General features: G+C 27.7%; 2 protein-coding genes across 4 annotated transcripts; one reads left to right on the top strand and one right to left on the bottom strand.

Annotated features, from left to right (window-relative positions):
* Positions 1 to 1,890: 1,890 nt before the first annotated feature.
* On the bottom strand, positions 1,891 to 4,421 carry Bma-sft-1.2 (SURF1 family protein; the record flags this gene model as incomplete). Its single annotated transcript, XM_043075923.1, has 9 exons — positions 1,891 to 1,933; positions 2,011 to 2,092; positions 2,220 to 2,334; positions 2,558 to 2,678; positions 2,936 to 3,026; positions 3,090 to 3,193; positions 3,382 to 3,506; positions 3,663 to 3,737; positions 4,308 to 4,421. 9 exons carry the CDS (start codon positions 4,419 to 4,421, stop codon positions 1,891 to 1,893), a joined length of 870 nt encoding a protein of 289 aa, XP_042931857.1.
* Positions 4,422 to 5,549: 1,128 nt separating this feature from the next.
* Bma-dpff-1 (Zinc finger, C2H2 type family protein) lies at positions 5,550 to 9,160 on the top strand (the record flags this gene model as incomplete). Of its 3 annotated transcripts, XM_043075924.1 has the most annotated exons (8): positions 5,550 to 5,732; positions 6,543 to 6,678; positions 6,835 to 6,914; positions 7,146 to 7,368; positions 7,553 to 7,654; positions 8,264 to 8,383; positions 8,724 to 8,836; positions 9,002 to 9,160. In XM_043075924.1, the coding sequence occupies 8 exons, from the start codon at positions 5,550 to 5,552 to the stop codon at positions 9,158 to 9,160; spliced, it is 1,116 nt and encodes a 371-aa protein (XP_042931858.1). The 3 variants fall into 3 exon arrangements, with proteins under 3 accessions (XP_042931858.1, XP_001902317.1, XP_001902318.2); XM_001902282.2 differs by lacking the exons at positions 8,264 to 8,383; positions 8,724 to 8,836; positions 9,002 to 9,160 and having other exon boundaries at positions 7,553 to 7,665; XM_001902283.2 differs by lacking the exons at positions 5,550 to 5,732; positions 6,543 to 6,678; positions 6,835 to 6,914; positions 7,146 to 7,368; positions 7,553 to 7,654 and having other exon boundaries at positions 8,338 to 8,383.
* Between the last annotated feature and the right edge of the window lie 6,420 nt (positions 9,161 to 15,580).

Consider the following 15,580-nt stretch of genomic DNA (forward strand, 5'->3'; position numbering starts at 1 on the left):
TCGAACTAGACAAGATGGACAAATGCGTTAAAAGGAAAGTTGAAAAATTAGAAAAAAAACTGCAATCCAAAACAATTTTCGTTATTTGGATAAAGTTTTGGCTAGAAATTTCTGGAAAATATTTGCATTGCACTGAGAATGGCTCAGTGAATAATGCTTTCGCTTTTTCTATTGTGATAAATTCACTGCAATCAGATTGATGGATAGATCATTTACTATATTATGTTTGCAGCAGAAAAAAGTTGATTAGAACAAAGTTAAATAATACATAAAGTTTGCTAAATTGATGGGTTAAATAAACGATATTCACAACAGATTGTTTTAAATTGCAATTAAAGGCAAGCGAAGAGAACACATAGTTGGATATTTATATAAAACATATTTTGTCATTTTCTTTGCTATTTATTGCTCTTAATTATTGAAGACTAAGAATTGTGCAGATTTATAGCGCGGATCGAGTAGTTGAAGTAATGACATGGTCATAGATCGCAAAACGATAACTTCTGGTTCGGCATTTCATAGTAATATTGATTGTTCTCGTTTTTTTTTTTTTTTTTTGAACAGTTTTATTAATATTTGAAATTCATTTTTCTTTATACATTTTATAAAAGATTTTTTAGATTTTAAGATTTCATTTTTTTTTTTTTATACATTAAAGATTTTTTTTAGATGCTTCATTTATAAAAGATTTTTTTAGATTTTAGATGAGAAACACTAATTTAAGATGCCAATGAACTGATTAAATAATAGGACAATTACATTATTTTACCAATTTCACTAGAGCAAAAAAAATGAGCAAGAATGCTACCAATTTCACTAGAGCAAAAAAATGAGCAAGAATGCTATAATTCAAAAACAAACCTGAAGATCTGCATGATCTACAAGAACACATTTTTTAATGTTAAATTTTAGACATGATCCAAAAATTACGGATACAAAATCACTGAAGTAGTTGCATTTATTTCTGGAAACCAGAAGGCTGTTCAATAATGCATCTAAGTGCTCTTAATGAGAGACATATAATGTTGTTTTATTATCTACAAGATAACAAAACTTTCTGTTCTAAAAGATAATTAGGAATTAAGTGAAGTACAAAAAAAATTTTTATTTTTTGTATGGTATTACTATAGCAGAGCTCTCATTATATCTGCTTATCATTACATTTATCACTACATATGAATGCAATGACAAAGAATATTATCAGTTGCCGGTAATGTTTGAAATTGGATGAAAGTGCGATTGCACTCGTTTATCAATGATAGATAATGTAGATTAGACATCACTCAAGGATTATATGGATTAACACAAATAGAAATATCGCCGTTCGTTCTGTTGGTATTGCCAGTCTTCGTTAAAGCATTTATCAGTGATAAGATGTGATAAGGATTTGACATATTCGTGACACTGAAAAGTAGGCGACCGGATCAATTCTTTCGGTCTTTCAGTAATTAATTCCATTACTATGAGATGATTTGTAGATAGTTAGGGATGCATTTAAGTATGGTATGCATGTATGTGTATGTGTGAATTTTTATGCATGTCCTTGTATATGTGCATGTAAACCGTTTGAGAGGTTGTGCAAATCATGGAACAGCAATATTGATAAAATTCTGTCAACTTTATTAAACATTTCTAAACAAAATAACAAAAGAAGAAAACTATTAGAACTCGTTAACTGAAATTCATAATACATAACGTGGCAGAAAAAAAAAAAAAAAGAAAAAATGACCGAACATTAAAGCGATTCACAAATTCCATTTGACAAAGTAATGAAAAAAGAAGAAAGTCTATAGAAAATTTCATAGCTTTCACAATCGATCAAATTTCACTTTTCAAGCACAGAGTTTTGAAATGTATAAATTATATTTCAAGATTCTAATCAAACTGCTTTTAAAGAAACCATCCAAACAAAGTTGCCGCTCCAATTGAAAACCTGAAAGAAAATTTGCATCAGCTTAAACCGGCATAAAACATCAGTTGAGTGCAAAGTAAGCTATAATATGAACTAACCAGAAACAAGCATACATCATATGATCATTTCTGTGGCTTACTCGTGTCTGACCTCCGATTGGACCACCTCGAATACTAGATTCTAAAATGATAACTTAAAGACTTTTCAAAAAATAAAGTAATCTCATTTCATAAATAAATTCATGCTTCTACAGGAGATTTAGGTTACAAATTTCATATTTCAATATCAAAAATTCAAATCTTCATACCATAACATGCATCAACAAGAACGGGTAATGTGCCGTGTTTTTCTGCCATTTGTTCAACATCTGTATAAAACCAAAGGTCATTGTCAGGATCATTTCGCCGAATAAAGGACGGCCTCTAAAATAAACAATTTGGAAATTAAAAAACAATGGTTTTTAAAATAAACAAACAAGACCACTACTATCTCTATATATACTAGCTAAATTAATCTTCAAGATTACTGCTGCAACTTCTTGAAACTTTCCCATATTTTGTTCTCGGTCCTCTAAAATTGGATTAACTAAACATAGGTTTCTGAATTAGGTGAAAAAAAAAAGTCACAGTCAATAAAGTAAGTTACCTTTTCGGTATGACGAACTACTGCATCAAAGGTAACTTGTCCTTGCACTTGTCCTTCAGTTCGACTTGAAGGAATGATTTTTTGCGGAGAAACCCATCCGCGATTAACCAGAATGATCTGGCTGAATAAATAATTATATCAAATAATTTCAACAAATGCAAAAAAGACGAAACAAAGTTGATGAAGCAAGGAAAAAGGTCTTACATGGATTCTTTAAATCTAATCAGTTTAGAAATTGAATCCTAATAATAATAAATATGCAAAAGCATCAAAATTTGCGTGCATATGGCAGTTAAATTTAAATCTGTATAATCACGAACTAAACAAATAGCATCCTCTCTGTGCCTAAAACGAATTATTTTATCCTTGAAAATTTACCCCGATGGATGAAGTTTAAACGGAGTGATAACTTGTGCACCAGGGCTACCAAAATTATTTACTGCAGGTCGAATTTTCGATTTCTTTTCCTCTGAAAGTCTCATTGATATCTCACTTTTTTATATGACACAAAGGTTGCACAAATGAGTTTCACCTTTATCAAATCGTTGCCTTGGTTGCACATAAAATTCATGGTCATGAAGAAATTCACCCGTTACTTTCACTTTTGCATATTCAAGATCGTCCAATGACGACAAACTAAATTCAAAGAATTTAAATTTCCGTTGACAGAATTTTTGTATAGATCATGCGAAGTTTCTTTTTCTTTCTTTTTTTTTTAAAAACCGATTAGTTTAATAACTTATTTAATTATATAAATATGTACACGTCATTTAGAATATGCTATTACTGGAATGAAAATCTTCTGAAATAATTTAAAGTATTACTTATCATCTGGAAATGGTACAGCTTCCTGTTTCATTCTATCTTCTATTTTTTTCAATAAATTTGTTTTCCACTGCAATCTCTGTAACTGCCATACACCAAGAGCAAATGCCACTAATGGTGCAGCCTGCAACCGTCTTTATTTATACTTTTAATGTATATTCACAAGAATTAAGTCTCAAGAACGCATAGATTCAAATGCCACATTTTTCTTAGCAAAATTCATTACTCAATTAACGATGGAAAATTTTTTGGAAAAAATGCAAAGTCTAAAATTCAATACCAATCCAATAGGAGAACGCTTGCTCCAGCGTATTTTTGAGCCTTCTTTCTGAGATTCTTCTGAAAGCTTGTTGACCTAAAATTGATAACGTTTCTTTCTTTAGTAGCTTTTATCCTTTCAAAACTTTTTGAACAAATGAATATGCTATGATAATGCAAGTATGCACTTTTCAACGAGGGTATCCTTATGATGGATCGAATTTTTCATAAAATATACATTTCAATTTTACTATACAACTGTTTCTTTTTATAATATTGAATAAGTATAATTTTTATAATATTGAATAAGTACAAGCATGCAGTTCTGAGTCACAAGTAGCCTATAAAAGAGCGCTAACAAAATATTCATTTTGATCTTTTCATTTAAATATTAACCAATTTATCTTCTCAGTACCTCTTATTAATTTCGCGATAGTATAAAATTATTTCCAACATACATAATCCAATTCCCACCTATGTAATCCATTCATTTCCTGATGATACATGCAATTATTATAGCTCAGCGATTTTAGCTAAAATTTGATCGGTGATTATTAGACTGAATTCAACATTTCAAGTTTCTTTTTTCCTTTTCTGGAAGTAGGAACATGCAACAAAATTATTACAGTCAGTTAGATTGTCAATAAGATAAGAAAAATAAACTTGCATCATAAATTGATGGATTTTGTGTAGAACGACGAAGCAGGCAATGAATATTCTTATCAGAGATCAAATGTTGCAGGAGTTGTTTATTGGTTAAACGGCCGGGAATATTCATCATTCTGAGTTTTCGCAACAGCAATTAGTATACAAGAAATCTCTCTGCTACGGCTAGCACAAATATCATTTCCCTTTAAAAAGAACGCGTGGAGATCAAATATAAAATGTGTAAGGTTTATATAAAACAAATGAAAACCCGTTTTGTGATGAATAAAATTGAAATATTTTTCACTTCATAAAGCCAACTTGTAATAGTCCAAAAAAACAGAAAATCATTTCGTATCAAAACTTTTATTAAACAAAAGTTTCCGTGAATTCATCACATAGCGTAAAGTAATTGCAAGTACAATATAGCAATCAATATAATACAATTTCATATTAATATAAATCAATTTAATTAGATTTAATTCAAGGAGAGAAAACAACAAGAAAATATTCACAAATTAAAATCATTTAACAGTATGCTTTTATTAAAATGTCCATTAATTGGTCATTAAAAGCCTGTCAAAAGTGCGAAGTGTTTCTGTTAATTTAAAACCAATATATCACAACTTATTGGGAATCAAAAAAAAATTGCAATTTACTGTTTTTTTCGAATTCCAACAGCAGTGAATAACTCTATTAGATCGTATTGTTAAAAAATGAACATAAAAAAATAAGAATCAATTAAAATTAATCTTTAGTGAATCTCATAAATAAATTTGATTTTATTATAACAAATGTAATCGAGCATTATAAAATATTTTAAAAATGAAAAAAAAAAAGCTTACATTGCACATCAATGATGCCAATTTATTGGGCATAAAAAAAACTTTGAAATATTCAGTTTTTAGTTAGAATTCTTGAAGTTATTAAGTAATAATTAGGAACAATTCGTGCTTCAGTTATTCGATTCTAAAATACTAAATAATTAATTTGTCGCACCATAAATACAAGAATTAATTATTAGGCCGAACCATCTACAATGGAATTCTATGGTTCGTCCAGAGAAATTTGTTAAATAAAAATCAATGAATGTGAAGTGTGGAGGTGATTGATAGTAATTAGTGATTGGTTAGGTTATCAGTGGTTGATTACGTTATCAGAAACATTAATATAAAGTATAGATTAGATTAGTGTGTTAGAATTAAGATATTATTGATTTCGAGTAAATGAGAATATAGGCTTAGCAATTATTTTACAGGTTAAGATGATATCAGAATCGTTGTATATAGAAATGATGAAGAATTGCTCGAAATGGAACAGTCGGGTAGAAACAGAACGAAAAGGTCGATATACGGTATTAGATCCTCAAACTGGTATAGCACAGCACCCATCACATCATGCCATTTATGAACTATCTAATCGATATCCACCATCAAATCCTTCTCAGGTTTATCAACATAATTTTTCATTCATTAAAATGAAATTCCCTTCATATATTAGATTATCATATATTAGAATCGTATATTTGACTATCACATACTATAATAACGAAGTATTTAGTTCTTTTTTTTTCTAGCAAGCAAGTAAAATTTGGGCAAATAAATTACAAAAAGGAAGAAGAGGCCAAAAAAAAAAAAAAAAAAAATTTTTTCTTCTACGAGTGTTGCATTGCCCACTTAATGTTTCGAAACTCGCAAGTTTAAAATTAATGTAGGTTGTGAAAATTGATACACAATTCATCATTGCACCATTTTGTATTACTGCGAAGATTGCATTGCACTGATACATTAAATTAAATGACCACTAACTTTTGTACATTATAAAACTATCATTATTATCTGCAAAATTACTGATAATATTACACTGTCACTAGCGGAATTATTAGTAAATTTTTCTGCTTTCTTAACATTGGTGCAGTTCTAGATACTTATTGTTATTATAACTATAGTTATACTGTTGAAATTGCTCGTGTTGTTATCCTTTGTGTGATGAATTCGTTATAGTTTCAGTCGCAGTTTCAATGTACTCATGTTATTGTTGTTTTTGTCGCTATTTCTGTTTCATTGTCTTGAGAGTGTGTGTAGGTTTTATATTAAGTTATAATTGTAGGTGTTTTCGATTAAATTACCATGTATTTTTTGTATCATATGTGGTTCCTTACCTTCGTACACTTCCAATATTTCACATTTTAATTTTACTTTTCAATTTTTCATAGATTTCTGTTATCCCAATAACAATTTTTTTTTTTTTTTTTCAGTATTGCACATATGGTAGCAGGCGTTGGAAGAAAAGGAAGTCAGCGCCAACATCAGATGCAACTGAAATGAAATATATATTAGAATGTAATCCAACAATTAGCGATGTGATAAATCAAGCTAGTTCAGCCGGCCAGGGTAACTATCAGGATCTTATTATTTATTTATTTTGTTTTTGGTTTTTTTTTTTTTGCTTTGAAATGGTTCTATAAAATTTAATTCTTAATGAAGAGATTTGCGAATCATTGTTCGTGTACTATCGAAATTTTATTTTCACTATCATTTCTTTTTTAGATCCGACTGATTTTCAATCACTGACAGCGATGGCGAATTCATCATTAGAAAATCATTTCACTGAAAAAAGAAAAGTCTATGTAAGTCTTAACTTGATTAATTTATGTATGAAATTTTACGATAAAAGAAGGGTAATGGTTGATTTTCAAGGTTATTTTTAATTTATATGCAAGCTTTTTGAAGAAGCTTATATCGATCCAAGCATTAAGTTTGTTTGCTTCTTTATCGTGCAATGATTAAACAATTAATTTTGATTCATTGTTGGTTAATCTGTTGATGATGATGGCAATTTAATTATCCTATATTTATAGGTTATAAAAGAACCAGGAGTAGACATGGAAGTGGAGGAAGCAAGCGAAGAAGATCCTGGTGAGGCATCAGATGAAGAAGAATGGTCAGATGGAAGAAAAAAACGTAAAAGGAGAGGTGCTGCAGGAGGGAGTCGGGGTGGACGCAAAAATGCGACAACCTTATCTGTGAATATACCGCCAACGCAGGGATTTACACCAGATCCCAAACCTTTTTCATGTAATTGTAAGTGTTTCGTAATTTCTGGACCTTTTTTTTTTTTTTTTTTTTTTACTATGCGTGAAGTATTAATAATATCCTATCCGGTCACCTTTCTTCTTTCATCGACTAACTGTGGAAATATTTTTTGGTGTTAATTTCTCAAACTCGATAACATTAATTTCCATTTAATTGGTACGCATCCTTTCAGTATGCGGTGCCAAATATAAAAGTCGTCCGGGTTTAAACTATCATCGAGCTCATGTGCATGCAGATAATGTCAGTCCATCAACAACGCCCCAACCAGCACATCGTATTGATTGATTCTTTTGCTTTATTGGTTACCAGTTTATTTATTGCAGAGGGATACAAACATCTGGGTTTAGTTGTCATCTCCGGGTAGCATCCAGAACTTTTTCAGCTTACAACGATTCAAACGGGTTTACTTTATCAAACTATAACTGTATCAAAAAATGCTTGTTTTCGGTGATACACACATTTGTTGTTATCCATTTGCTTTCGGAAATGTCCAATTAGTATTTCTTTATATATATTAATAAGTATAAAAACTTTCTCCAATGAGGTTTTTTTTGGCAGTAACACAACAGAGCGTAGTATTTTGAAGAAGTCGAAAAAACTGAAGACATTTCAAATTTGGAAACTGCCAGAAGGTCAGAGATTGTTTTTAATTTTTAAGATTGGCTTATCGAATTGCAATATGCTTACGAAATGCATGGTTGGGTATAGGCACATATATCCCATTCCAGGACTATCACCATGTATAAAAAAATTGATCCCTAAATAGTGGAACAGAATTCCGTGGATATTACAGCTGTTTGGAAAATATGCTGCATTCATTACAGCATGCTTAAATTGGATTGTCTGTGTTGCTTGCGGGTTGCTCATGATGAGTGCTTTTCAGTGCTATCGCCGAGTATCGATGTGTCCACGGTTTGCGACTTATGTTTGGGTGATTGCAACCAGAACAAAAAAACAATGAAGCCGGAACAGCTTATTAGCTGTCATGATTGTGGAAGATCAGGTAATAGTGTTGCAGCATACATAAATATCATGTTATTATGTTGTAAATGTGTCATATTAATATATTTCTCGGGATTGTCACTTCATATCTAACCATTCAGGTCATTTATGCAATGCATATTTTGCTCACTGCTTTTATATAATTTGTGATTATTTCACATTGACTGCAGTAGAAGGATGATCATGCTTAGTAGAAGGAGTAATTTGTGTATTTTTGCTACACAAATTACTTTCAAGCTGTGCAGCTAGAGTATCTTCAAATTTCATGATAGATATTTTGATTGTCTAATGTATTCTAATTATGATAAGTTCATGGCATTGTTTTTATGGAATACTTGCAGGCCATCCGAGTTGTCTTAAGTTTACGGATAATATGCTTACATCTACCGGCAAATATGGTTGGCAATGTATTGAATGTAAAAGTTGCGCGATTTGTGGATTCTCAGATAATGACGTTTGTTTACTCTTCTCTAAATTCTTGTTCCGATTTTTCACTATAATATAAGTTTTTTTTTTTTTTTCTGCTTAACTTTTATAAAATTCCTTGTCAGTAACATTTGATGTATTTTTTGCTATGTTTGAGAAAAAGTTATAAATTCTAAAAATGAATATGTTTTAGGATCAGTTGTTATTCTGTGATGATTGTGATCGCGGCTTTCATCTTTACTGTTTGCGGCCTCCACTTCCGCAGGCTCCGGAAGGTGAATGGAGTTGTCATTTGTGTCAGAAGCAGTTTGGTGCACAAGCTTCGCTTCCAGTAGTAAATACAAAGAAATGAATATGTGTCTATCCTAATTGGGCCTGACTACTTAGATCTTCCGTCATATCCTTAATTAACATTTGCATTTCCGAATGATCTGTTATGCTTCATTTTCAAGTTTTTATTGTTTACTTGCAAATTTGCCGGTGAAATAACTAGCGTTTTTGGCCAATTCTAAGTTTTTCTGTTTTTTCAAGCCAAAAGAAACGTGTCGGTTGTGCTTGTTTGTCAAATGTCAAAAGAAAAAAGAAACAGATGTTTATGTGTGATCCAATCCATTTGATAGTTTAAAATTATAATGAACGTGAAGGGAACATTAGAATTTAGTGAACAGAGAAGAGAGAACAACCAATTAATATTTTTATATGATTACTAGCATTGATGTATTTTTATTGAGAAGCATACCTCGAAATAACATATCTGTACGGGTTATCCAAAGCACTATAGTTATATTCACTGATTCATCCGTAATTGTTATAATTGTCATTTGAAAAAATGAATTTTTCTAGTTGGAAGAATTAAAAAATTAACAAAAAATTTTATCTGATCTTTTATAATAAGTGCTTTACATAATACATCCGACAGAGTATTATTTCAAATTTATTGTTTTTTGCCGATATGTTTGATTTTGATTTTTTTTTTTTTTCTTCTTTGACTTGGTTGCATTGTCTCATTACAATAAATTTATCATTTACAATTAATTGTTTGTTTACATTTCAAAAAAAAAAAAAAAAAAGGAAGAAAGAAGAAGGAAAATTGTAAACATAAATACACAATTATTAAATGTTCGCAAATTTCTGCATAAAAAATTGATTTTATTATACTAATATAAAGTTCATGCTAATTTATCACATTAATTTACCAATTATTAATCATGTAAGCATACTATTTATTATTCATGTAAGCAATTTCAACATTTAAATTTTGCTTTAAAATAGTGAAACCGGATATTTGCATATAGATAGAAGTGAACATGTAATTTATATCTATCTATCCTCATCTAATTCAATTTACTTTACTTACACTAAGTCGCAAATAAATTTGGTCAACAAAATCCAATGAAATTTGCTATGGTATCGAATGTTCGAAACAATTCTTATTTCTATTTTCCTTTTTTTTTTTTTTCATACTTCTTCATTTCATTACAGCATTTGCTACTTATTTTTTTTCCACTATTTTCTCTTTTTTTTTTTCTTCACTAATATTTAATTACTATCACTAATATTTGAAGAAAATTTGCAATATATCATTTAAAAAGATTTATTTAAGATGTTTCTAAAAAAAAGAAAAAAAAAATCATTCATTGAAGTTAATCCACTCTATTTTGACATTCTATTTATTTACAATTGCTAATCAATTTCTATGTTAAATTTTAATTGTATAAAACTATTAATCGCTTTCGAAATTTATCTATTAAAGTTTATTTATCTATTAAAGTTTATTTCATTGTTTTATGAAAATTTTAATTTTTAGTAATGTTAAACTGAGTTAGCAAAATAACTAAGAAAAATGATCTGACTTTATCGATTTGCTCAAAAATTTCTAATCGTAGCTTAAATAATATAATTTGTAAGAGTAGTTTATTTGTTCTTTTCTTCTGCTAAATTTAAAGTTTTAGGATGAAGCGCAAATGGTATCGTTTTAGTTTTAGCATTTATAAAGAAAGCCATTTATTATTTGCATATCAATAAAGTAAAGTAAAAAGTAAAAAGAAAGAAATTCAAAAACGGAACGCTTAATTTATAACTAAATTTATTGATACCTTTGATTTGCTTACTATATTTCATCTAAATGAAAGGCTTTATCTCATCCACTCTTTTATTACAATCATTTTTTTGATCATAAATTCGCACACAATTTGCGCCATTATTATTCATCGATAATTGTATAATTTTCAATTCAAATTATTATTTATAAAATATTTATAAAAATAAATTATCATTTATAAAACATTTTTAAAATATATAACATCAAGAAAAGCTATATGAAAATTCATTTTTTATGTTATGAAAAATCATTTAAACATACCTATATGGCTGCTTATTGTCAAATTCGACCAAATAATTTAGGAAAAAAATTTCCATGAAGATAAATGAACTATTTTTAATTTAGCTTAATTAAATTTCAATATTCTAAATGATCCATTTATCTTGTATAATATGTGCGAACTTACTAATTTTGCTAAATTCTTTTGATTCAACATTTTTTCACTCGTATTTAAATCATAATTAACCATAAAAAATCCACTATCTGTATTATTATAGCTATTTCACTTTAATAGTAATAATAGTAATTAGAAATATGGAAGGCGATAACTATGTTACAAGAACTTCAAAATAGATACTTCAAAATCAATCATTTCTCATCAGAAATATCAAATTGCACCAAAAATAAAAAATAAAAATAAAATAAACAACTTGAAAAAGCAGTAAATATTTTTTTTTATTTTTTGTTGTGCAAAACAGAGTTTTTATAGAAAAAAATCTATAATTTTATAATAAGGTGCTGCAATCAGAATTACGAGATATTTTGTTATTTGATAACATCGTAATGATTCATACTTTTTTTTATTATTGTATGGGAAAAATTATTTGATATTATCAGTCTGTTAGATGAATCAGATTATTCATTAACTGTTGATAATATTTGAAAATGAATTCGATATGAACTGATAATTTTATGGAAAAATTGTTGATAAATTAGTCCAACAAGATGAATCTTTTTTTGAGATTTGTATCTTATCAATTCAGTATGATAAAATAAATGATAAATGAACAAAATATATTTAACAATAAACAGCATCATCAATATAATAGTTGCTTAATAGATAATTATGATCATTATGCAAATGCTATATAATGTTACTAATTATTAAACCAATTTTTATTTAACGATAACAAATGGATCGAAAGAATCATAAATACAACTTACGATTATCATTCACAGCAATTAATTACAAACTTGCAACTCTTCATAATTTATAGTTATATCTATCATTCATATCACAATTATCAGTTACAACTATGTATCATATCATAGTTATGATATGATTATAACTTATAATTATCTTTTAGATCATAACCATCAGTTACAACTAACAATCATGTCATGACTAATAAGCTACTATCATATTGTGATTATGAGTTAGAGTTACAACTATCTATCATATCATAGTATCTATTTATTATATCTGTCTCGGGTTACAGTTACAACTGTTACGGGCTACAGTAACGGCTTTGTGAGTTACAGTAACAACTATTACTAATCACAGTAATAACTATTATGAGTTATATTACATTGACAACTATTATGTAGTTAATGCAACTATTATACCATAATAATGAGTTACAGTAACTACTATTATGAGCTACAGTAACGGCTTTATGAGTTACAGTAACAACCATTACTAATTATAGTAACAACTATTATGAAATACATTACATTGACAGCTATTATGCAGTTATTATGAGTTATAGTTACAACTATCTATTATACTATAATAATGAGTTACATTTACTACTATTGTGAGTTATAGTCACAACTATTATGAGCTACAGTAACAGCTCTGTGAGTTACAGTAACAACTGCTATGAGTTACAGTTACAAGTACAGTTGTAACTATTTTTCATATCAAAATCATCAATTACAAATCGTTACTATCATATCGAGTAAAAGACCAACTGTAAAAATAAATTAACTAATTGAAAAAAATTTTACGATTTCATAATGATATGATAATATCACTGAGGTGATAACACATACAGTTAGATATGTGTGTGCATTTATTCTTTTTATCACTAAACAACAATTATTTTAAACTGGATAGAAGTTGCATTATATAAATAAATCAGAACTTAAATAAATAATTAAAAACTTATAAATAAAAAAAGAATTTAAATCATCGTATTGATTGAAAATTCAAAATAAATTCTTTGAATCGATAGTCAACGTCCAAATTAATGTCTAAAAATTTTGATTAAATTTTATGAATAATATAAGAATAAGCATTACTAGCAAAATCTTTCATTTCTTATTTCATCAAAAGTTTAGTTTGAAAATTTTTATTGACACTGTCAGAAGAGAAGAGCATCAAAAATTGAAGGATATCTTTTTGAGGGACGATAAATGACTAGAAATTACGAATCATCTACAATGTCACATCTGATAGCTTGTCATTGTCATCGAAATGAGAGATTGAAATGATTCATAGTTTGCACGGAACATAAAATTTGAGAGGAAAAAATGTAAATAAAAGCTTTTTAAAGTTGAACGAACGACATGATTGGATTGTTCGGTAAATAATTGTGTTAGAAGCAATGAAGAAAAAAAAAAAAAAAAAAAAAAAAACATAAAAAAGTAAAGGTTGAAGAGTAAGGTGACCTTGAAAACGAAAATTTACAATCAGCTAAGTGAAAGGGACAAAAAGAAAATGAAAAAATTTTAAAAATAGCCAATCAATAAATTTGTATATTTACCATACTATGACAATTTTACAGGTAGATAAAATGATTATAATACCCAGGAAAATCCTTTGATCGCAGCATTATTATTTTTAATAAATAATGACACATTACATAAAATGATGATGTGATATAATTTTAAAAAGTACATTTCTTACTTTTGCATTACTAAATTTTTCTGCTTGAAAAAAAAATAATCAAATTGCTCTGACAGATTTAAAAGAAAAAAAGAAGAAATGATTGAAATGTTTAAAATAAATTTGAAAAAATAAATTTTAGTGCAAATAAATTGAGTAATAATTTATTGCTTAGCAAAGTAAAAAAAAAAAATAAATAAATATAGATATATATGCATATATGTTTTTAGTGAATTTGAAATTTTTAACATTTTTGATAGGAATTTCAAATATGAAATAAATAATCATAAATATTATTTATGAATTTTAACACTGCCAAAGATTCTTCTTAATATTTTCTTTTTCTTTTTTTTTTTTTATTTATTCCAATGCATATTTTAGCAAACATATTTGTTTGTTTTTCATTGTTTTTCATTGTTTTTTTATTTTTTTAGTTTTATTTTTGCAATATTATCACTAATAGGAAAAAAAAAAAGAAATTATTCAACAAAGTATAAAAAATTTTACAATTGTGTGTGTGTGTGTGTGTATTAAATATTTATAAATTTAAATAGTTTAGAAAAAAAAATTTTTTTTTTTTTTTTTGTTTCTAAATAATACATTTTATGTCCTTTTGCTAAGCATTAAAATCTGAGCATTAAAATCATTTCAAAATTAAAAGAGCCTCAAAAAAAAAAAAGCAAAAAGAGCCAGCTTACGAGCTAAGTGGCCAATCAGTCCTCATAAGTGGTTAATTGCTCAAGGAGTTGTTTTCGTGATGTTTTAAGACATTTGAAATATTTCCGTTTAATGATAGATGTAAAAATTATTCAAAAGATTAATTTAAAAAAAAAAAAAAAAAAGGAAATCTTCTTTTTTAGTTTTTTAATTTTTTTTTTTTGCTTCTCTTAATTTGATCATATTTCATCCAAAGTTCAATTAATTTTTTACTGTTATATAAAAAAAAGAAAAAAAAAAGGGAAACGATACTTAAAATATTAGAAATAAAAAGAAAGACATATCTTTTTTTGCGAATCAATAAAATCAATATTTATTTTTTGTTATTTCTTTTATAAAATTTTTAAAATTTATTTGTTAAAATCATACATTCAAAAAAGAAAAAAGGATTTAATGAGCTTTAGGTTTAAAAGTATTATTAAAACTTGGACTTTTATATTTCATCTTTGAGCATTTCATAATTTGTTTTTTTTTTCTTTTATCCATATTTGTTAGCAAATTATTAAAGTTTCATTTATAACAATTTTGAAATTTGTTTATTCATTATTTTGCATGGTTCGTGAATACAAAAATATTTTATCAGGATTTGAATTTTTTACTTTTATTTGTTGACAAATTTTGTTGCAGGATAGCAAACACTGTTATTTTACAATTTAATCTTTTTTATCAATTATTTAAGCATATATTGGGTTTTGATTAATAACTATGACAACAACAAATAATCGACAAACAACATCAAGCAACAAACAACATCAAACAACAAACAACATCAAACAACAAACGACATCAAACAGCAAATAACATCAAACATCAAACAACAAACAACATCGAACAACAAACGACATCAAACAGCAAATAACATCAAACATCAAACAACAAACAACATAAAACAACAAACGGCATCAAACGACAAATAACATTAAGCAACAAACAACGACAAACAACAAACAACATTAGGCAACAAATAACATCAAACAATAAACAACAAACAACATCAAACATCAAACAACAGACAGCATCAAACAACAAACAACATCAAACAACAAACGACAAATAACATTAAGCAACAAACAACGACAAACAACAAACAACATTAGGCAACAAATAACATCAAACAACAAACA

The sequence above is a fragment of the Brugia malayi genome (genome assembly GCF_000002995.4).
Source record: "Brugia malayi strain FR3 genome assembly, contig: Bm_v4_ChrX_scaffold_001, whole genome shotgun sequence".
Classification (NCBI taxonomy): domain Eukaryota; kingdom Metazoa; phylum Nematoda; class Chromadorea; order Rhabditida; family Onchocercidae; genus Brugia; species Brugia malayi.